Source organism: Salmo salar, chromosome 12 (genome assembly GCF_965601325.2).
Source record: "Salmo salar chromosome 12, fSalSal1, whole genome shotgun sequence".
Lineage (NCBI taxonomy): Eukaryota > Metazoa > Chordata > Actinopteri > Salmoniformes > Salmonidae > Salmo > Salmo salar.
In genome coordinates this window covers 24,562,655-24,585,654 of record NC_138302.1, presented here as the reverse complement: position 1 = coordinate 24,585,654, position 23,000 = coordinate 24,562,655, and the positions used below count along the sequence as shown (strand labels likewise).

General features: G+C 41.4%; 3 protein-coding genes across 4 annotated transcripts; all 3 read left to right on the top strand.

The window, feature by feature from the left end:
• The first annotated feature begins 1,411 nt into the window (after positions 1-1,411).
• Positions 1,412-7,663, top strand: LOC106589910 (tetraspanin-1). Of its 2 annotated transcripts, none has more exons than XM_014180362.3 (8): positions 1,412-1,531; positions 3,432-3,513; positions 5,164-5,379; positions 5,804-5,878; positions 6,105-6,212; positions 6,443-6,577; positions 6,760-6,852; positions 7,134-7,663. In XM_014180362.3, exons 2-8 carry the CDS (start codon positions 3,457-3,459, stop codon positions 7,185-7,187), a joined length of 738 nt encoding a protein of 245 aa, XP_014035837.2. In that variant the 5' UTR covers positions 1,412-1,531; positions 3,432-3,456; the 3' UTR covers positions 7,188-7,663. The 2 variants fall into 2 exon arrangements, with proteins under 2 accessions (XP_014035837.2, XP_045547049.1); XM_045691093.2 differs by lacking the exon at positions 1,412-1,531 and adding an exon at positions 2,356-2,645.
• A 5,406-nt stretch (positions 7,664-13,069) lies between these two features.
• LOC106589920 (tetraspanin-16) lies at positions 13,070-19,436 on the top strand. The gene is made up of 8 exons (XM_014180369.3): positions 13,070-13,176; positions 13,535-13,643; positions 14,615-14,812; positions 15,945-16,019; positions 16,324-16,431; positions 17,079-17,234; positions 17,554-17,637; positions 18,955-19,436. Exons 2-8 carry the CDS (start codon positions 13,575-13,577, stop codon positions 19,012-19,014), a joined length of 750 nt encoding a protein of 249 aa, XP_014035844.1. The 5' UTR covers positions 13,070-13,176; positions 13,535-13,574; the 3' UTR covers positions 19,015-19,436.
• Positions 19,437-19,482: 46 nt separating this feature from the next.
• On the top strand, positions 19,483-21,287 carry LOC106589939 (DAN domain family member 5). Its single transcript, XM_014180395.3, has 2 exons — positions 19,483-20,851; positions 21,069-21,287. The coding sequence occupies exons 1-2, from the start codon at positions 20,321-20,323 to the stop codon at positions 21,285-21,287; spliced, it is 750 nt and encodes a 249-aa protein (XP_014035870.3). The 5' UTR covers positions 19,483-20,320.
• The last annotated feature ends 1,713 nt before the right edge of the window (positions 21,288-23,000 follow it).

The following is a 23,000-nucleotide window of genomic DNA, read 5'->3' as shown; positions in this document are numbered from 1 at the left end:
TGAGTGACGTCAACGTGTGCAGGTTATGACAAAAAAAAGTTTTCCTGGTCTATAAATAAATGATGGGCCACGCAGTAAACATTGTGGGAGTGCAATACCATACCTTTTGAAGGAAAGGGAGTTTGAAATACTTTGTCTTCTTGAGGTTCAATAGATCCTGAAGAGGAATGTGACAAGTTCAGCATACAGTGCATTCGGAAAGTATTCAGACCCCTTGACTTTTTCCACATTTTGTGACATTAGACTTATTATAAAATGTATTAAATTTGTTTTTTTCCTTCAATCTACACGCTACCCCATAATGACAAAGCAAAAACAGACATATTTACAAATGTATTAAAAGGAACTGAAAATAATATTTACATAAGTACTCAGACCCTTTACTCTTCTTTGTTGAAGCACCTTTGGCAGCGATTACAGCCTCGAGTCTTCTTGGGTATGACGCTACAAGCTTTTCACACCTGTATTTGGGGAGTTTCTCCCATTCTTCTCTGCAAATCCTCTCAACCTCTGTCAGGTTGAATGGGGAGTGTCACTGCATAGCTATTTTTAGGTATTTTTATATTTTTTAACCTTCATTTAACTAGGCAAGTCAGTTAAGAACACATTCTTATTTACAATGATGGCCAAACCCTCCCCTAACCCGGATGACGCTGGGCCAATTGTGCACCACCCTATGGGACTCCCGATGACGGCCGGTTGTGATACAGACCGGGATCAAACCAGGGTCTGTAGTGACACCTCTAGCACTGAGATGCAGTGCCTTAGACCACTGTGGGAGGTCAATCCAGAGATGTTTGTTCGGGTTGAAGTCCGGGCTCTGGCTGACGTCGACGGACAATTCCTTCGACATCATGGTTTGGTGTTTGCTCTGACATGAACTGTCAGCTGTGGGACCTTACATAGACAGGTGTGTGCCTTTCCAAATCATGTCCAATCAATTGAATTTACCACAGGTGAACTCCAATCAAGTTGTAAAAACATCTCAAGGATGATCAATGGAAACAGGAAGCACCTGAGCTCAATTTTGAGTCTCATAGCAAAGATGCTTAATACCTATGTAAATAAGGTATTTCTGTATTTTATTTGCAAGCATTTATAAAAAACCTGTTTTCGTTTTGTCATTATGGGGTATTGTGTGTAGATTGAGGGAATTGTTTTATTGAATCCATTTTAGAATAAGGCTGTAACGTCACAACATTTTGAAAAAGTAAATGGGTCTGAATACTTTCTGAATGCACTGTATAGTCGTGTTTTCACCCTCTAGAGAGTGTGTGTGTGTGTGTTTTCACCTCCGTCATAAAGTTCCCTCTAGTAGGACTTTAGCCTCCAGGAAGTTGTCCTACACTAGAAGCCAATCAGTGGTGCGTTGGTCACTTACTCCCTCCCCTCGTGTGTGTGTGTGTGTGTGTGTGTGTGTGTGTGTGGTGTGTGTGAGACCTGTGGGGGTGGGTGAGGATAAAGGGCCAGATAGAAACTTGTTGGAGACGAACACTCCTCTTAGACCTCAACAGTCATCACCTCAGCACAGGTAAGAGACTCAATTCTTCTACTCCATTAAAAATAATCCACTATACACAAACTTGAATGATATAATCATACTTGTCTGATGTGCTACATAAAAACTCCATGAAAACCAGTACTTTCTTCAGTAAATAAACAAATACTCAATGTAATACATTTTGTGACACAGGTCACATTTGCATCTAATTTGCAAAAGAAAGTCAGACCCTATACATCCAGGGAAATTGTTCTATTTAGCTGATACATTGTATAAAAAAATCATTTTTTTTTTGTCTGTAAGAAGGGAGATGATTTTTGGAATTAATAAATGACTTATTAACATGAATCAGGTTGCTGCTGTTTGAACCTCCCTGTATCTAAGGGGAGAACTTTGCCCAATGGATGAAAGACTGGTTCACATTAAAGTTCTAACAGTCATGAGATCAAATGGCAACTTATTAATGACTTGTTAATATGTTGATGGTGCTGCTGCATTCTCATACACTAGTCATGTAGCTAGAGGAGAAACTGAGACTCCTGGGATGGTGTTGTTGATAGGTCACATTTAGGGCCAGTTTCATAGACACATGCTTTTTAGTCCAGGACTAGATGTAATCCTAGTCTGGGAAACTCACCCTTACCTTTGTTTTAAGAACATGTAGTCTGGTAACATTCTGCCTCTCAATCTTGTTATTTCCTGGTCACGGGGATGTTTATGGCCCTGTGGGTACCAGGTTAAAGTTGTCAAAGTACACTAAAGACAGTGACGCATAAACAGCAATAAGGAACAACCTGGTCATTCTGGCAATTAAAACTAGGCTTGGTCTCATCCAAGGACACTTCTCCAGTTCACGGGAAGCCAGCAAGCTACTAGAGAAGAGGGTATAAACAAATACAGGATTGACATAATAATTCAAAATTATATGTCTGTGTGTGTTGTGGAGCCTTTGCTATGATAATAAAGTACAATAGGCTACACTAGACAACTTTGGCCAAATCAACTAGGCTTGGACCCGTCCAGTGATACTTTTCCAATTCCCACGAAAGCCAACAAGCTACTGAAGAAGCGGACCATAAAGCTATTATGGGTCTTGATAACTAAGTGTCTGTATCTCATGGAGGTGTTTTCTATGCTACTGAAGGTCAGTGACTGCCAGGAAGATTCTGATAAGACTCCTTGACTGTTCCAATAATACCAATGCCTGTAAAATACCTCTAGTAATAAAACATCAACTCTGAGTGTGTCCCAAATGACCCTTATTCCATATCTTGTGCACTACTTTTGTCCAGGACCCATTAATTAACAGTTATCTGCCAAGTAGCTCCGACTTCAAGTAAAAGAGATGGACTGGTACTGTCTTGCGAGGTGTGATCCGTATTACCAGTCTAAGGGTTTTTGAGGGGTGTTGCACTGCCAATTGAAATAAGGAAGCTAGCGATATTGTGATTGGTAAATCTTAGAATTTGGCTGGCAAACAACACAGCTTTACAAAATGGAAATGTTGGTTCAGTGGTTATCTTTTCTGATTGTTCATTTCAACTCCAAACCCAGTTTATTTCTACATGAAAACAAATAAAATGCTAAATTTAGAGAGCATTGCTTTGGCCCCATAACCGTCTCCTTCTTCCTGGTTAATGTGTAACTAATATGGATGCTGGCATGGAGGCCCTATATCATTGTAACATGACTCAGACAAGCCTGGTATAACATCCTGTGGTCTTGTAACCAGGCAGGTTGACTGTCTAGTTACAACTCTACAGTTTTATGTACACACACACACACACACACACACACACACACACACACACACACACACACACACACACACACACACACACACACACACACTAGCCTGAAACCATAACTGACTAAATATTCTGTATGTCCAAGTGTATCTCCTAAACTCTGTCGAACTCCTGTTTTTCAGGAGAAGGAAACAACAGACGGCAAAGATGTGTTGCTCCGGGTTTCTCAAGATTATGATGTTCATCTTCAATGGAGCCATCTTTGTAAGTTTAAACTTTTATTCAGCTAACATTCAATTATCCCCCATCTCCTATATTCCATCAGAATACTAACACCAAAACAGTCTATAGAACGCTTCTGTTTTTAGCATAATATACTGTTAAGTTCACTAAGGTTTTATAGTACTGAAAGGAGTTTGATGGCTTTGAATTAAGTTATCACTTCCCCTTTCCTCTTTAGCACTCTGGACTTGTAGATGTCCACATAAACGCCATTTTGAACCCAAGCCTCCTGACCTGTTAGGGTCAATGACCCCTTAGATATTTTCAAGGTCATTCAGAGAGCCAACAGGATAAGAAAGTGCACTTCAGAACAAGAATGTGTCACATCCAAGTTCCACAGGGACCATAAATGACAGTCATATCTTTGTGAGGATAGATTTGTGTATTGAGGAACACTTTACCTAAACTCAGCAAAAAAAGAAACTTCCTCTCTCTGTCAACTGCGTTTATTTTCAGCAAACTTAACATGTGTAAATATTTGTATGAACATAACAAGATTCAACAACTGAGACAAACTGAACAAGTTTATGGGGGGGGGGTTAAAATCAAAAGTTAGTCAGTATCTGGTATGGACACCAGTTGCATTAAGTACTGTAGTGCATCTCCTCCACATGGACTGCACCAGATTTGCCAGTTCTTGCTGTGAGATGTTACCCCACTCTTCCACCAAGGCACCTGCAAGTTCCCGGTCATTTCTGGGGGAATGGCCCTAGCCCTCACCCTCCGATCCAACAGGTCCCAGATGTGCTCAATGGGATTGAGATCCGGGCTCTTCGCTGGCCAAGGCAGAACACGGACATTCCTGTCTTGCAGGACATCACGCACAGAACGAGCAGTATGGCTGGTGGCATTGTCATGCTGGAGGGTCATGTCAGGATGAGCCTGCAGGAAGGGTACCACATGAGGGAGGAGGATGTCTTCCCTGTAACGCACAGCGTTGAGTCCGATGATGCTGTGACACACCGCCCCAGACCATGACGGACCCTCCACCTCCAAATCGATCCCGCTCCAGAGTACAGGCCTCGGTGTAACGCTCATTCCTTCGACGATAAACGCGAATCCGACAATCACCTCTGGTGAGACAAAACCACGACTCATCAGTGAAGAGCAAATTTTTCCAGTCCTGTGTAGTCCAGCGACAGTGGACTACACTGCATGGGAAACGGTGTTTAAACTCTTTACAATAAAGATCTGTGAAGTTATTTGGATTTTTATGAATTATCTTTGAAAGACAGGGTCCTGAAAAAGGGACATTTCTTTTTTTGCTGAGTTTATATACTCGATCTGGTTATAATTTACTCAGAATTAATATTGTATGTCATTTTTAGTCACAGTAAGCAGATGAATAACCTGCCTTGTCATACTCGCTAATTACTGAGGGTTTGGGATTTCTTTCAAACATTGTACAGGTAATGGTTGCAGAGATGACCGTATTTTGTATGATGTTGACATTTGCCTCACTTATATTCACCTTTACTCCACGACGCATTCTAATGATATGGTTTAGAGTTTTCAAAGAATATTCAAAGTATACTCCCTGTACTCTTCATCAACATTGTTCCAAACACTAAAACTATCCCCTCCCCCTATTTCTCCTCTTTCTCTCTCCCACCTCCCTGTTGTGTGTATCAGTTGGCGGGTGTGGCCATCCTGGCGGTGGGGGTGTGGGTGAAGGTGGACAGTGGCTCTCTCCTGGGAGTGTTAGACAACATTAAGGACGCCCCAGTAGAACTGGGCCAGCTGGCTAACGTGGCCTACCTGCTCATTGGGGTCGGAGGGGTCCTGCTGATCATGGGCTTCCTAGGGTGCTGTGGAGCCATGAAGGAGTCCAGGTGTATGCTGATGCTGGTGTGTCATCTTTGACCATTGAACATAAATATTCAGAATTAATACAAATACCAACTTGACTTTTACTCTGTTTATTTTTCGAATTTACATACTGGTATGGAAAGATGAATTCATTATTTGTTACTTTTTTTTGGTTTGTATTTTCTGTTGTTGTTGTGTAAAATGACTTTCTTTGTTGATATACACCATGATATATTTATAGAATTTTGACCTTTGATCTAATGTGATAGTTTTGACCCATTACCTTTTGCTTTGTTATGAAGCCCTCACTGTATGCGTGTCTGTCGCCATTTTGTTTCGTTCCAGTTCCTTAACATCATCTTGACCTGCCATCATATTGGTCATAATTTTGACTCCTTGTTTATTTTTTATTTTTTTTCCCATCAAACCCTTAACCACTGTATACATGTCTGTTCCTTTCCAGTTCTTTATCATCATCCTGATCATATTCATTGCAGAGGTGGCTGGGTGCGTGGTGGTCCTCGTCTTCCAACCACTGGTAGGTAGTTATTAACACTGTATGGGCCCTGGTCAAAAGCAGTGCACTAATTAGTAAATAGGGGGAACATTTGAAACTTTATTTGGCTGTGCAGGTGGTGGTTTTGTTCATATTGGCAGATGAAAACAGTTTTTATACAGTAGTAAATCAAATTGCCTAATGTTGGGACAGTAAAGCTTCTCTGAATTTGTGGAAATGGGTTTGTGTTCTGTTTTGTATGTTTTAGGCTAAGGAAGTTCTTGAGGACCTTAGTGAGAAGGTTGTTGCCACGATTAAAAAAGACTATGGGAAGGATGAGAGCCTGACTTCACTATGGAATGGCACCATGGAACAGGTATACTTAATTCATTCATTCATACTACTACATTAACTAGTGAATTTACTGCCACTCTGCCAGTGGATGTTATTAGCGCACTTTTGTGTACTCAATAAATGCATATGTTCTTATGCAGATTATTTACAGGTTTCAGAGAAGGCAGTGGTGCTTGGCTAAGCTAGTTGATTACTGTGTTCTGTAGATGCTACCATGTCATAATGATTTGTGTGTCTGTGCTTCCCTCCTAGTTCAAGTGCTGTGGATACCGCAATTACACAGACTTCAATGGATCCCCTTTTCAAGAGATCTCAACTAACCCTATGTACCCATCAACATGTTGTAGTAAAACTACAACCTGTCCAACTGCTGCTGCTGAAACTTCGGTACAGATATCTAATAGTACAATACAGGGTCATCCGATGTGCTGTGTTTAGACCAGGAGGGTTTCCTTACACTTGGTTGGGTCACATAGTCATGAAAAACTCCTGCCCCTGGCTAGGTTTTACATTTAATAGCCTGTGTTTGTGTGTCTAATTCTAATACTGGAGTACTGTTTCCTCCCCAGAATGTCACTGGCTGCTTTACCATGTTGCTGAACCTGATCGAGGACAACGCTGTCATCATTGGAGCTGTTGGACTGGGCATCGCTGCTCTTGAGGTACAGTACACCTGTTACAATACTATCTCCATCCCAAATAGCATCCTATTCCCTACATAGTGCACAACGTTTGACCAGAGCCCTATGGGCCCTCTTCAGGAGTAGTGCATTTTAAAGGTAATAGGCTGCAATTTGGGCCCTACTCAAAAGTAGTGCACTGTAAAGGGATTAGGATAACATTTGGGTCCTGGTCAAAAGTAGTGCACTATAAAGGGATTAGGGTGCCATTTGGAATGTATCCATTATATTCCCTTAACACTTGTGACCTGTCATCGTTTCAGATTGCTGCCATGGTGGTGTCAATGGTTCTCTACCAACAGATTGGTAACAAGTAGCACTGAGGACCGCGACATCCAGGACCATCCATGACCACGCCTGTTTAATCATCATCATTGCCTCACCTTGACACCTTCAGTCGACATGTTTAATTTCAAACACCAAAGATTATTAAAATATTTCAATTATAAAAGAAAAACAAGAGAGGAAGGAGCCTTGTTCAAAACCCTGTTGTGAATCGATCACCTCCATGGTATATCAATAATATCTGTGCACATATACTGTATAGGGCCTACTGTATGCATTCAGTACTTATTTATGTGTAATTTAGATTCCTTTATCTCTGTATCCTTATTTGTTTCTTGCTCAAGCTGAAGACTTTACATGAATGTATGAAGTTTTGAGAAGGTGATTGCTTTACACTTGCTCTAACTGGCAAGACTTTTTTTTCTTTTTTATTCAACTGTCTTGAATGGATATAGAGTGTCTCATTTTGTACATATAAATATTGAAGTTTAGAAATGACCACATTCAATCTGACTTGTTTATTTCTTGTTCCATTCTTTACGAGGAAATTAAACATGTTCTTATTTGCAATAGTTTCTCAATCATATTCACCTAAAGTTGGCTTCTGGGCTACTGGGCTACTTTTTAGATCAGACTTGCAGATTTAGTGCCTCTTTTTAAATCCCTGCTGAAGACAAGAAGATACTTTTAATGTATGATTTTAATGAGCTACTCTTTTCATTCTCCTTCCTCCTGTCTTTGTTAGTATTTTTATTTTATGATATGAATCACTTTTACCTGTATTGACAGCCTGGTCTCAGACTAGATGTAACATAGTAAATGTAAATCTGTGAAACGCAAATTAGTATGATATGTTACTTTTGGTATGGTTACTTAACCTCTCTAGGGTACGTGGGACGAAAGTGTCCCACACTATTCAACAGCCAGTGACAAATCAGAGCGCCAAATTTAAAACCACAAAATGTCATAATTCAAAGTTCTCAAACATAGGACTATTTTACACCATTTGAAAGATAAGACTCTCATTAATCTAACCACATTGTCCGATTTCAAAAAGGCTTTACAGCGAAAGCAAAACATTAGATTATGTCAGGAGAGTACCCTGCCAAAAATAATCACACAGCCATTTTCAAAGCAAGCATATATGTCACAAAAACCAAAACCACAGCTAAATGCAGCACTAACCTTTGATGATCTTCATCAGATGACACTCCTAGGACATTGTTATACAATACATGCATGTTTTGTTCAATCAAGTTCATATTTATATCAAAAACCAGCTTTTTACATTAGCATGTGATGTTCAGAACTAGCATACCCACCGCAAACTTCCGGTGAATTTACTAAATTACTCACGATTAACGTTCACAAAATACATAACAATTATTTAAAGAATTATAGAAACAGAACTCCTTTATGCAATCGCGGTGTCAGATTTTAAAATAGCTTTTCGGCGAAAGCACATTTTGCAATATTCTGAGTAGATAGCCCGGCCATCACGGCTAGCTAATTTGACACCCACCAAGTTTGGCCCTCACCAAACTCAGATTTACTATAAGACAAATTGGATTACCTTTGCTGTTCTTTGTCAGAATGCACTCCCAGGACTTCTACTTCAACAACAAATGTTGTTTTGGTTCCAAATAATCCATAGTTATATTGAAATAGCTCCGTTTTGTTTGTGTGTTCAGGTCAGTATCCGAAGGGTGACGCGCGAACACATTTCGTGACAAAAAATGTCAAAATATTCCATTACCGTACTTCGAAGCATGTCAAACGCTGTTTAAAATCAATTTTTATGCTATTTTTCTCGTAAAATAGCGATAATATTCCAACCGGGTGACGTTGTATTCATTCAAAGACTGAAAGAAAAACATGGAGTCGTCTCGTGGACGCGCATCTCCAGTGTCATTGTTCCCTGCCTGACCACTCACAAAAACTCCTGCTGTTTTTCGCCCAGAGACTGCAGAGACGTCATTCCATTTTCTGGCGCCTTCTGAGAGCCAATGGAAGCCTTAGAAAATGTCACGTTACAGCAGAGATGCTGTATTTTTGATAGAGATGCCACAGAAGGAGAACAAATTGTCAGACAGGGCACTTCCTGTATGGAATCTTCTCAGGTTTTGGCCTGCCATATGTGTTCTGTTATACTCACAGACACCATTCAAACAGTTTTAGAAACTTTAGAGTGTTTTCTATCCAAATCTACTAATTATATGCATATTCTCATTTCTGGGCAAGAGTAGTAACCAGTTTAAATCGGGTATGTTTTTTATCTGGCCGTGCAAATACTGCCCCCACAGGATAACAGAGGGTTAATTAAATGAAAGCAGGGTGGTTGACTGGGTGGGCTTATAAGGCGAATGTCTAGCAACCCAAAGGTTGAGAGTTTGAACCTCAGCACGGACAACTTTAGAAACTACTTACTACTTTTTTGCTATTTTGCAACTACTTAACATGTTAGATAACCCTTCCCCTAACCCTTTTAGCTAACCATAACCATTTTAGCTAACCATTTCCCTGACCTTAATCCTAACCCCTAGCCTAGCTAACATTAGCCAGCTAGCTAATGTTAGCCACCTAGCTATATTTTGTAACATATTGTATGTTTTATTGTAATTTGTAACATATCACACGAACTGGGTGGTGGACATCCTTAAATTAATACATACCCTACAAAATGTAACATATCATACTATATACAGTGCCTTTCAAAAGTATTCAGACCCCTTGACTTTTTCCACATTTTGTTACGTTACTGGCGTATTCTAAAATGTATTAAATTGCTTTTCCCCCTCAATCTACACACAGTACCCCATAATGACAAAGCTAAAATATTTATAAAAACTTATATCATTTACATAAGTATTCAGACCCTTTACTCAGTACTTTGTTGTAGCACCTTTGGCAGCGATTACAGCATCGAGTCTTCTTGGGTATGACGCTACAAGCTTGGCATGTCTGTATTTGGGGAGTTTCTCCCATTCTTCTCTGCAGATCCTCTCAAGCTCTGTCAAGTTACATGGGGAGTATTGCTGCACAGCTATTTTCAGGTCTCTCCAGAGACTTTCGATTGGGTTCAAGTCCGGGCTCTGGCTGGGCCACTCAAGGACATTCAGAGACTTGTCCCGAAGCCACTCCTATGTTCTCTTGGCTGTGTGCTTAGGGTCGTTGTCCTGTTGAAAGGTGAACCTTTGCCCCAGTCTGAGGTCCCGAGCGCTCTGGAGCAGGTTTTCATCCAGGATCTCTCTGTACTTTGCTCCGTTCATCTTTCCCTCATACCTGACTAGTCTCCCAGTACCTGCCACTGAAAAAGATCCCCACAGCATGATGCTGTCACCACCATGCTTCACTGTTGGGATGGTGCCAGGTTTCCTCCAGACGTGAAGCTTGGCATTCAGGCCAAAGAGTTCAATCTTGGCTTCATCAGACCAGAGAATCTTGTTTCTCATGGTCTGAGAGTCCTTTAGGTGCCTTTGGGAAAACTCCAAACGGGCTGTCATGTGCCTTTTCATGAGGAGTGGCTTCCGTCTGGCCACTCTACTATAAAGGCCTGATTGGTGGAGTGCTGCAGAGATGGTTGTCCTTCTGGAAGGTTCTCCCATTTCCACATAGGAACTCTGGAGCTCTGACAGAGTGACCATCAGGTTCTTGGTCACCTCCCTGACCAAGGCCCTTCTCCCCCGATTGCTCAGTTTGGCCGGGTGGCCAACTCTAGAAAGAGTCTCTGTGGTTCCAAACTTCTTCCATTTAAGAATGATGGAGGCCACTGTGTTCTTGTGGACCTTCAAGGCTGCATACATTTTTTGATATCCTTCCCTAGATCTGTGCCTTGGCACAATCCTGTCTCGGAGCTCAACGGACAATTCCTTCGACCTCAAGGCTTGGTTTTTGCTCTGACATGCACTGTCAACTGTGGGACCTTATATACACAGGTGTGTGCCTTTCCAAATCATGTACAATCAATTGAATTTACCACAGGTGGATTCCAATCAAGTTGTAGAAGCATCTCAAGGATGATCAATGGAAACAGGACAAATTTCGAGTCTCATAGAAAAGATGCTGAATACTTAAGTAAATAAGGTATTTGTTTTTATTTTAAATACACTTGTTAACTTCTCTAGTGCGAGTGGGACGATTTCGTCCCACCTACGTAACAGCCAGTGGAATCCCGTGGCGCGTTATTCAAATACCTTAGAAATGCTATTACTTCAATTTCTCAAACATATGACTATTTTACACCATTTTAAAGACAAGACTCTCGTTAATCTAACCACACTGTCCGATTTCAAAAAGGCTTTACAACGAAAGCAAAACATTAGATTATGTCAGCAGAGTACCCAGCCAGAAATAATCAGACACCCATTTTTCAAGCTAGCATATAATGTCACAAAAACCCAGAAGACAGCTAAATGCAGCACTAACCTTTGATGATCTTCATCAGATGACACACCTAGGACATTATGTTATACAATACATGCATGTTTTGTTCAATCAAGTTCATATTTATATCAAAAACCAGCTTTTTACATTAGCATGTGACATTCAGAACTAGCATACCCCCCGCAAACTTCCGGTGAATTTACAAAAAATGTACTAAATTACTCACGATAAACGTTCACAAAAAGCATAACAATTATTTTAAGAATTATAGATACAGAACTCCTCTATGCACTCGATATGTCCGATTTTAAAATAGCTTTTCGGTGAAAGCACATTTTGCAATATTCTAAGTAGATAGCCCGGCATCACAGGGCTAGCTATTTAGACACCCAGCAAGTTTAGCACTCACCAAAGTCAGATTTACTATAAGAAAAATGTTATTACCTTTGGTGTTCTTCGTCAGAATGCACTCCCAGGACTTCTACTTCAATAACAAATGTTGGTTTGGTCCCAAATAATCCATTGTTATATCCAAATAGCGGCGTTTTGTTTGTGCGTTCAAGACACTATCCGAAAGGGTAAAGAAGGGTGACGAGCATGGCGCATTTCGTGACAAAAAAAATCTAAATATTCCATTACCGTACTTCGAAGCATGTCAACCGCTGTTTAAAATCAATTTTTATGCCATTTTTCTCGTAAAAAAGTGATAATATTCCGTCCGGGAATCTGCATTTAGGTAAACAGACGAAAGAAAATAAAGCATGGGGTCGACTCGGGCACGCGCCTAAGCCCATTGTCCTCTGATCGGCCACTTGCCAAAAGCGATAATGTGTTTCAGCCTGGGGCTGCCTCGATATCATTCAGCTTTTTCCCGGGCTCTGAGAGCCTATGGGAGCCGTAGGAAGTCTCACGTTACAGCAAAGATCCTCAGTCTTCAATAAAAAGAGCCAAGATGAACAACAACTTGTCAGACAGGCCACTTCCTGTTCAGAATCCTCTCAGGTTTTTGCCTGCCATATGAGTTCTGTTATACTCACAGACACCATTCAAACAGTTTTAGAAACTTTAGGGTGTTTTCTATCCAAAGCCAATAATTATATGCATATTCTAGTTACTGGGCAGGAGTAGTAACCAGATTAAATCGGGTACGTTTTTTATCCGGCCGTGTCAATACTGCCCACTACCCCCAACAGGTTAACATTTCTAAAAAACTATAAAGTTTTCGCTTTATCATTATGGGATATTGTGTGTAGATTGCTGAGGGAATAATAAATAAAAAAAATGTAGAATAAGGCTGACGTAACAAAATGTGGAAAAAGTCAAGGGGTCTGAATACTTTCCGATGACGCTGTAGTGTAATAGATTTACATACAGAATAATATGAAATGGTCTGAGACCAGGTTGCTATTGAAAAGGACAATATAAATAAAGTTATCTACATTGTATCCTCGAGCTACATCTATTGTTACAAAATGTTAATTGTGACACCTCCGATTATGACCCGGACCTGCGTTGCCCTTGGAAACGGGTGCGCATTGTCATGAAGGTTCGTACTCGTGCCCCTGCCAAAAGAAGATACCAATAGCAAGTTAGCTTGTCAGCTGGGCTAGCTAACTACCGCTTGTAGCCTACAAAAAGGTCATTAAGAATGCAAGTGCAACTGATTAATTTGTCAATTATTGAACAACTAATAAGGAATTTCTTAACTTTTATCTTTCTTCTTCTGGTCATTATTGAAGCAAGGGTGATAGTGTAGCTAGCTAGCTAACGTTATATAACTTGCTAAAAATGCACATTTGCCAAAATGAATATGAAATATCCAGGCCTATAGTAGCTAGTTAACTTCTAACTAACTTTGGATAACAATATTTTTGCATGTAATGAGTGTTTGTCATGTCAATGATAGATAACAATTCAACAACAACCTTGAGTATTGAAAATGACCAGATTATTGGTCTATGTGAAAAATGTTAACCTGTATGTATGGTTTCCGTAGATTGAACCAAGCGGTTCATGACATTACAGCGCTGTCCGCCATGTCCAGACTACATCACCTGTATGGCCTGTTGAGGTACCTGATGATGCTACTCAGTGGCACCATATTTGTAAGTGCACCGTTTTTTTTGTGTGCTTTTTGGAGGGGTTCATCTGTAGATTATACCATAAGAGGCTATTAGGCTGGACCTCAATCAAACCCGCACTGCAGAACGATTACATTCACTGCAACATGTAGGTTGGAGTGAAAGTTAAATAGAATCATCAGACCACAGGGAATCAGAGAATCTCCATTGAATCTCCATGGTGCCACTTTTTAGGATGTCAATATAAATGAATGTATTTATGGTTGTTTGTAATTTTGTCTTCCCTTTGACTCATTATGTGTTATTGTTTTTACCATCGAGCACCACTTTGGAAACAAGCGTTTTAATTAATACTTTCAAGTGATATCCTCTGGGTCCACATTGTATGTTTTGTTGTATATGTCTGTTACCCCCCAAAATTCTATTCAAATAGCTTTTTAGTCCAAGACTATGCTTAATCTGTTCTAGGAAACTGTCCCTATGTGTTACAGATGGTATGCTCAGGATAGTCCAACGTTTTAAATTCCATATAGTTTAGTTGAGGCCCTGCATTCATTTCAGCATCTAGTTTAAACAACTCTTAGCCCACATCTACAGTAAATGTTGAGGAAAACACGATAATGATGCATCAATATGATCAATCTCATGTTAATTCACCCAATCAGTATGTCCAATGTCAATACACTCTATCAATACCCTCAATCTCATGGATACACATCTCATTCTCTAACCCAATATGGTCGCCTAACCAGTTCCCCCACGGGACACTGTCTTCAATCAGAAGGTCCTACAATATAGTCATTCTAACTCTATGGTCCATCTCTTCCCCCATCCAGGTGAATCCATTGTAGTCATTCTAACTCTATGGTCTATCTCTTCCCCCGTCCAGGTGAATCCATTGTAGTCATTCTAACTCTATGGTCTATCTCTTCCCCCGTCCAGGTGAATCCATTGTAGTCATTCTAACTCTACGGTCTAAATCTTCCCCCATCCAGGTGAGTGGCCTTGTGCTGTTTGGCCTAGGCGTGTGGATTAGGTACGGGGCGGCCACCTTTGTCCAGGTGATGGGCTCTTTCTCGGCACAGCTGGTGACCATTAGCTATGTGTGTATGTGCCTGGGGGCCATCCTGTCTCTGCTGGGGTTCATTGGCTGCTACGGGGCCTGGAGCGAGAACCGCTGCCTCATCATGCTGGTAAGAGACCGTGAATCCCAAACCACCCCCTCACTCCTACCAATTCGCTCTGAGGGCCCTCTGTTGACGCGTGTTGTTGCCGAAACTCCGAGGGTGACTTCCAGAGGGTGGCAAGGGGGTCAATAAACTCTTTAACTTCTGGACACACTCGTGACTTGAATGAGGCAATTCATGTTCCACTTTTAAATAATAAAACAAACATGAAATTCAAAATAACAAATTCCCCCTGTCGTTTTGCAAGATATAAACATCATCAACAGTATAACATGGGGGGTGCTACCATTTGGGGCTCAGTCTAGAAGAGAGGTGGACCACTTTTGTGGAGTGTAGTCTTCATAAAGGCTTGGTAATGGTTGAGAGTGTTAGAAGGAGCCATTTTGGCCTACTTATTTGGTTACTTATTTGTATAGTCTATACCCTTGTTTCTCAAACCTCTCCTCGGGGACCCCCAGATGTTTCACAATTTTGTTGTAGCCCTGAACTAGCACACCTGGGCCACGTTCAGTTGCCAAATGTTGTCGAACATTGCAGATAGTATTACCATGTTTATAGCCGACATGATTCCTTGTTCCACATGTTGGAGAGGCATGTTTGTTCTAAATAACATATTTCTATCTGAACGTTCCAAGATGTGTCCTTCTGAACGGATTTAAGTAGTCAAGGGCTTGATTATTAGTTGAATCAGATGTGCTAGGCAAGTTCCACAGAGAGATTTGATGGTTGCTCTATAGTCTTTGTGTATTCCGCTTAAAGAGATTGAACGGGATCTTAAGCATTTACAAATTCGTAACATATCGTACGAATTGGAATTGCTAACATAGCGTAAGAATTGCATGATTTTTAAAAATATATATTTTTTAGGACGTAGCATATCATACGAAATGGATGACGATGTACACGATTGTGCACACTTTTCAGGGCCCCGTTTTGGCTCGTGAGTGCTACTTTCAAAACTACTGGGCGAAATTATACAAAACATTTGTAGCGTCACTTTAATTTGTACATATGTTGGGTCATAGGTCACAGGAGACCAGGAAGTGTGGATGCACAGGTATAGAGAGTGTACAGTTCTTACCCTGCTCACCTATGAACTATGATGTGGTTGATTCTAACCCTCTCTTTGATCTGGCAGTATTTCTTCATCCTGTCTATGATGTTTGCAGCTGAGGTTACTGGGGTTATTTTCATCTTGGTGTACAAAGATCTGGTAAGCACAGACGATCCACTCTCACGCCCTCACTGGCTCAACTGCAAAATAAATACTGTACAAAGCACAGACAATCCACATTGACACTATCCTCACTGTCTAAACTGCAACAAAGATACTGTATTTAGCACAGATGATCTACTCACGCTCAATGTCTAAACTGCAACAAAGAATCTGTACAAAGCACAGATGATTCACGCACAGCCTTACTGTCTGAACTGCTACAAAGATGCTGTAAAGTTTTCTTGGCGTGATTAACAGTCAAGCACTGGGGTAAATGATTGAGGCACCTCCTGTGTTTCAGGTGGAGGTTATGATTCGTGGAGCCAGTAAGGACTCTTTACGGATGTCTTATATGGGACCAACGGCTGCAGACCCCATATCAACAGCCTGGAACACCATCATGGTCCATGTGAGTGGGCTATGTGAACTCTTGACTTTAAAGGGAAAATCAGCAGTTGCTACATTCATTTTTGGACTTATAAATTCATTATATGTACCCATAGATTCTTGAAGTATATAACTTATAAAATGCCTGATGAGCTTAGTTCAGAACCCAAAATATACTATAAGCTTGTTTTACTCCAATGTTTGTTAACAAAGTAAATGTAAACAAACACTATATAGCCTAAAAACATGGTTACAACGATGATGTTGATATCATGGATGGTCAGTCCTTGAATCCATATCTCTGTTTATGAATTTGAGTGGTTGTATTTCTCCAGCCTCATCCCTCAGCTTTTTACCGAAACGGGTGGGGGGGGATGCTTTGTTATTGTTTTTACTGCTGATTGCCGCTTTAATACCAGTAGGATCTACCATACCCTGGGTACCAGTCTATCATTCCACTCCTTGCCTCTCCTTGTCATGACAAACTTTGGCATATGACACGAACTACAAGGAGTAGAATGTTTGCACAAAACAGGTCTGGTTTTCAGACCAGAGCTACCATTCTTCACTGTACATGTGCAAAAGCTCCGGAAGAAACAGACGAAATTGTCAATGGGCACCAATAGAAGCCCACTGTCTCAACGCTCTGCCTTTCTCTACTGTGTGCAGTACAAGTGCTGTGGCTTTGACAACTCCACGGCTGACTTCACGAACTCCGTGTTTAGTGCTAACACTGGCCTGTTGTACCCCAAGACGTGCTGTGTTGACCTGACGAGCACCGCCTGCGACGGCCTCGACACCACCCAGGGCCTGATACACCCAAAGGTAGGGTACACTTTTCCACATGAATAAGCCGAGCCAAACCAAACTGTACCGAGCTGGCCTGGTTACACATCCACCATAGCTGGAACGACTTTGACCCCTTTTACACTATCGTGTTGACCCACATCAAACTGTGCTGGTTTGGATATTTTCTTACATTTGTCTTTTTCAGCATGGTTCCAGAAACTATGGTCGATGTAGCAGTGTCAAAAGCCATTACTCCGTTGCCTATTTCTAAGGGCCAAATCCTAACTTGGGTAGTGGCCATGTCTTGTGAAGGAACAGATGGTGACGTCCTCTTTATCTATCTGTCGGTCATCAGAGCTGCATTACCAAACTGATCAATGTGATCCAGGACCAGAGCGTCATCTTTGGCTCCACCGCTTCTGGCATCTGTGTCATGGAGGTAAGTGTCCTTTCAGATTTGCCCAAACTTATATGGTGAGAGTTGCCCAAACTTACACTACCGTTCAAAGGTTTGGGGTCACTTAGAAATTACCTTGTTTTTGTCCATTAAAATAACATAAAATTCATCATAAATACAGTGTAGACATTGTTAATGTTGTAAATGACTATTGTAGCTGGAAACGGCTGATTTTTAATGGAATATCTACATAGAAGTACAGAAGCCCATTATCAGCAACCATCACTCCTGTGTTCCAATGGCACGTTGTGTTAGCCAATCCAAGTTTATCATTTTAAAAGGCTAATTGATCATTAGACAACCCTTTTGCAATTATGTTAGTACAGCTGAAAACTGTTGTTCTTATTAAAGAAGCAATAAATCTGGCCTTCTTTTAGACTAGTAAACCTGGATTAGCTAACACAACGTGCCATTGGAACACAGGAGTGATGGTTGCTGATAATGGGCTTCTGTACTTCTATGTAGATATTCCACTAAAAATCAGCCGTTTCCAGCTACAATAGTCATTTACAACATTAACAATGTCTACACTGTATTTCTGATCAATTTTCTGTTATTTTAATAGACAACAAATGTGCTTTTCTTTCAAAAACAAGGACATTTCTAAGTGACCCCAAACTTTTGAACAGTAGTGTATATGGTGGGAGTTGCCCAAACTTATATGGGGACAAAATGACTAGAGGGTAGAGACGTTGGCCACTAACAGCCACAGGTGGTTTCCATTGTGATCACCATCTTGTAAATGAAAGCCTTATACAGTAAATTGACCTTGTGAATCAACATGGAATGAATGGAGTCATTTCAATAGTGGATGCCAAAGCAGATAAGACTAAGTCTGCATCCCAAATGGAACCCTATTCCATATATGGTGCACTATTTTTGTCCAGGGCCCATAGAGCTCTGATCAAAGGTAGTGCATCATGTACAGTAGGGAATAGGGTGCTATTTGGGATACAGACTTAGTCTTATCTGCCTTGGCATCCACTATTGAAATGACGCCATTCATGACACTGTCTTCCTGAGAGACTCCACAACCACTAACACCACCCCAACATAAATGAACTGAAACGTTAACTTAGCCTCAAAGTTAGACTTTTGTGTTAAAACATAGTTTCCACATGCACTCTGTGTGCGCGTGCTCGACGCGAACAACACCATTACCACGAGTGAACTGTCAGCAAAGCCGACTAAACCTATTTCAGAAAGAGTCAAGTTCAGAGATATAGTTCCCCCCTGTGGTGTGTGTTAATGATGCTTCAATGTGTTTCCCGTGGCCTAATGTGTGTGTGTCTGTTTCAGTTGGCGTCCATGATGGTGTCAGTAGTGTTGTTCGTCAGACTAGGAAACACCTATTATTAGACCAGCAGCAACACAGAGAACAGAGCCTGACCCAGGCATGGTAGGCCAACCAGACCAGAGACAACACCATAATAAATGGGACTTGCAGATGAAGCCTCCTTGTCAGTAGACTAGTTATTGTTGTGCTTAGAGACTGCTTACGGTTTATGGTAGATGTGGGAGGGTGGGTGTCTCTCTGTATGTGAATTTGTGATGATTAGCAGTCTAGTGAACAGGAAAACTCTTTGACAACTACTCCCTCTTGTGGAATATATCTGAAGTGTCAGAGGCAGAATCACAGTATCATGGTCAGTCACATGTCTGGGAACATTAAGTAATATTGAGTTATAATAATAATATATGCCATTTAGCAGACACTTTAATCCAAAGGGGTTTACGGTAGTGCGTGCATACATCTTTGGTCTCCTTAACAGTCACTTCACTCAGTAACAGTTATTCCAAACTTCACTTGGGCAGGTGTCTAACAGATAGAAGCTGCCTATGGGAAAGTGGTCGAGGGGGGGTGGGGATGGGAAAGTTCATGTGTCAATTAACACCGAGCCTGTCCATGGGAACTCCTAGCAGGGTTCTAGAACTCCAGACAGCCAGTGACTGATCAGGTCATGGGTGAGAGAACACAGGACTCTAATGGCATTATGATGGGCCATAACAAGGGAGCTGGGCTTTATACCCACAGAACATAAACCCATTATGACTTTACCACCATATGTAATGAAAGCCCCTTGTTTGGCTAGGTATTATTCTGTTGATACAGGGTACCTCTCAAACTCACATCCTCAGAGCCTAGCAAACCTCTATAGGACTTCTTCAAATGTCTTCACCACCTTTCAAACACTCACCTGTAATAAACGGAAACCCTTTGAAGTTGTAGATGTCAATGGATCTTATGACCCAGCAGGTGTAGTTCAGTCTTTGGGTGGTTCTTGATGTTTAAAGAAATATGTTTTTATGGTATTATGTCATGTTTTATGTTTTGTGTTGATCCCAGGAAGAGTAGCTGCTGCTTCAGCAGCTGATAATGGGGATCCTAATACAATCCTAAATGCTAGCTGTGATATACTGGCCATTAGCATGGGAATTATGACACCTTCTAAGAGGTGAAGGCTGGGTTGGTTGGTCCTTATAAAAGGCTGCCACCAACTCCAGTGTCTCATAGCCCAGACTGACAGCAAGGTTTTCATTTGGAACCTTGAACCACTAAAATATAGACAACCAATTGATTATTGATTTATTTGCTGGGGAATGATTAGGTTTTTCTGAATCTGGAACAAAATATCGAAGATTTTCTCTTTTTGTTGGGAAAAAAATGACTTTCTTCATCAACTTTGTGTTTTTGTCCACATTTTCTGCTGTGGCTTTGTCTCTTCCATTCCCTCACAACTCTATCAAGAGCGTTCCCAAGAATGGCGCGAGCCGGGACTTTGAATCATCCGGTAACGGTCCAGTCGATGAACAGGAGCCTATTCGGGGAACGGTCAAAGTAGTCAAACTCAACCCCAATAACCTGGGTCTGTCGGGTCTTTTTAGACGAGGCGGGATTTTCCCCCGAGGTGCGCCCGGTCCGAGAATTCCTTTCCCAACCTTCTTGTCCACGGGTCGCCCTGGCCCTCCTGCGCTCCCTGCCAAAGCAGCTGCGGTGCCTCTGCATCCACTGTCACATCTGCACCACGGCGGTCAGGTCAATGGCGGGGTGGGTATGAAGAAGAGGCAGGGATTTGAGATGTGGCAGAGGGCCATGGATAAGAGCCACCACAGTAAGACCATGTCCATGTCGCTGCCCCTCAGTCTGAAGGACTCTGCCAACAGACAGAGCTGCGCCGCGGTGCCTTTTACTCAGGTGAGGCAGACCTTTCAATTTTGGTTAACAATGACACAGATGGTGTAGGGCAATAGAGGACAGTAGGCCTAATGTGTAATCAAATGATTAGACTAAATTAGAAAGTTAAAAGGGATAATTTTTTTAATAAGTAGGGCCTAAGGCTTGAAACATCAAAATACGAAGTGTTTATGCTGGTCTAATTTTTTTTTTTTTTATATCGATCTTCCATGTACAGCGGATAACGTCCGAGGGCTGCGACGCGGTGACGGTCCACAACAAACTGTGCTTCGGTCAATGCAGTTCGCTGTTCGTCCCGTCTGGTTGGGATTCTGCCAGGCTGACGGGTGCAGGGAGACACCGCCGTGCGCCCTGTTCCCGCTGCGCTCCATCCAAGGCCCACACGGTGACCGTGCCTCTGCGCTGTGGGATGGAGGTGCGGGAGAAGATACTGTAGTTTAAGGGCGACATTTTCCTAGTGCAAAAGCTCTGTGCGAATTAGAAAACGCACACTGCGAGATTATAATGAAGTTTACAGTATTCTTTGCACATTGCAACGCAACATTTTTGCACTACGAAAATATCGCCCGAAATGCTCGTTTCCCCCCTCACAGCACCTGCTCTAGCCTGTTTTGATGACTTGATTCATTGTTTTTGGACAGACTATATTTATATTGTGATGCCAGATGTGGACATTGGTTATGTGTATTGCATGTGTGAGTCTGAATTTCTAATTCAGAGAAAAACGATTTGGAGGCAAGTGCCACCAATGATTGTTGACAAGTGACTAACATTTTTAGTCATGAACATTTCTGTTCAACCCTATGGCAGAATGAGTTATCCACTCTGGACAGTGTAATAATGTTGAATCTGAACTGAACTGCATTTTGTTTTTGTGAAATAAAAATGTCAATCTATTTGGCTTGTCACTTGGTTTTTACCCTTGATGTGTTTTGATTCATGCAAGAGAATCTATATTGAAACATGGGGAAAACATGTAGTATTCCAAGAGAATCTACATAGAAAACATGTAGTATTCCAAGAGAATCTACATAGAAAACATGTAGTATTCCATGCACTAAAGTATTCCAGTAGTATCAGCCTCCATGTGTTATTAAAATGTTTTAGTGCAGTTTCACCACACTCCAGTTATATCTGAAAGCAGTGAACTGCCCAAATGTCACCCTATTTCTTATTTAGTGCACTATAGTCAGAAGTAGTGCACTCTATAGGGGATAGGGTGCCATTTGGGACGAAGAATTGCTGTGTACACGAGCATTGAACATGGGCACTTTAGAGGAGCAAACAGAGGGAATTGTTTCAGCATAAGACACTGCATTATGTATCAGGCATCTTGTCTCTTTCTCCCCTGGCTCTTTCACTGTGGTGGGAATTCTTCTTGACATCCTTAAATCCACAATCTGGAGTTTGTGTTTCAGCAAAACGGTGGCCCCACCCCACAACTTGGTTTGGTATAAAACTGAGGGATAATGTAACCACTCAAAAATTCTAATCTGTTGTACCAATGATTCTTTAAGGTCATACTGAGCTTATGAGGCATTTCTAAGTTCCATTCCTCAACAATCAATGGGTATATGATTAGTTGAAATTACTATTGGACAGTGTCCCAGATCTCAGACTGTAGCTTTTAAATCTGCAGATGCACTTGAGTGTTTTCAGTTAGGGGCCTAAAGCAAGTATTATTCATTTATTTCCTGGAACCTGGACCTTTGTGCGTGTGTGAGTGCATGTGTGTGTGTGCGCGCGCGTGTGTGTGTGCCTGGTAAAATGAACTCATCCCACACATCCATACATCCCCAGTGGAATATAAAGGAGGCTCTTCTTTACATTGTGTAGCCTAGCCTTGGCATGCTGTCAATAACACCGCTTACTTACTTTGCATTCAGTGTTTTATAAAGCTATGGGGGATGCTTGCATTGATTGAGGCCCATGGATTTAGGCCTACATTTGCATTTGCAAAGGGTTGACGGCTATATTTCCACAAAAGAGTTTGACGAGAAAAATATTTGCTCTGGACTTAACATATAGAATGAAATAAGGGGGTCTGGTTAGTAAGGAGGTGAAGGTCTGGACTGTTATTTCCCATCTCTGTTGAGTGGGGAGGTTATGAAGGTAAACTAACATATTCTCTGAGCTCTGCATCTCCATT

Bases quoted from the DNA above. Each gene is read 5' to 3' on its own strand.
- LOC106589939 (XM_014180395.3), top strand. From the start codon at position 20,321: ATGACTTTCTTCATCAACTTTGTGTTTTTGTCCACATTTTCTGCTGTG. The intron at 20,852-21,068 runs GTGAGGCAGACC...TTCCATGTACAG, and splicing joins CCGCGGTGCCTTTTACTCAG to CGGATAACGTCCGAGGGCTG.
- LOC106589910 (XM_014180362.3), top strand. From the start codon at position 3,457: ATGTGTTGCTCCGGGTTTCTCAAGATTATGATGTTCATCTTCAATGGA. The intron at 6,578-6,759 runs GTACAGATATCT...TTTCCTCCCCAG, and splicing joins CTGCTGCTGCTGAAACTTCG to AATGTCACTGGCTGCTTTAC. The intron at 6,853-7,133 runs GTACAGTACACC...TCATCGTTTCAG, and splicing joins TGGGCATCGCTGCTCTTGAG to ATTGCTGCCATGGTGGTGTC.
- LOC106589920 (XM_014180369.3), top strand. From the start codon at position 13,575: ATGTCCAGACTACATCACCTGTATGGCCTGTTGAGGTACCTGATGATG. The intron at 13,644-14,614 runs GTAAGTGCACCG...TCCCCCATCCAG, and splicing joins TACTCAGTGGCACCATATTT to GTGAGTGGCCTTGTGCTGTT. The intron at 14,813-15,944 runs GTAAGAGACCGT...TTGATCTGGCAG, and splicing joins ACCGCTGCCTCATCATGCTG to TATTTCTTCATCCTGTCTAT.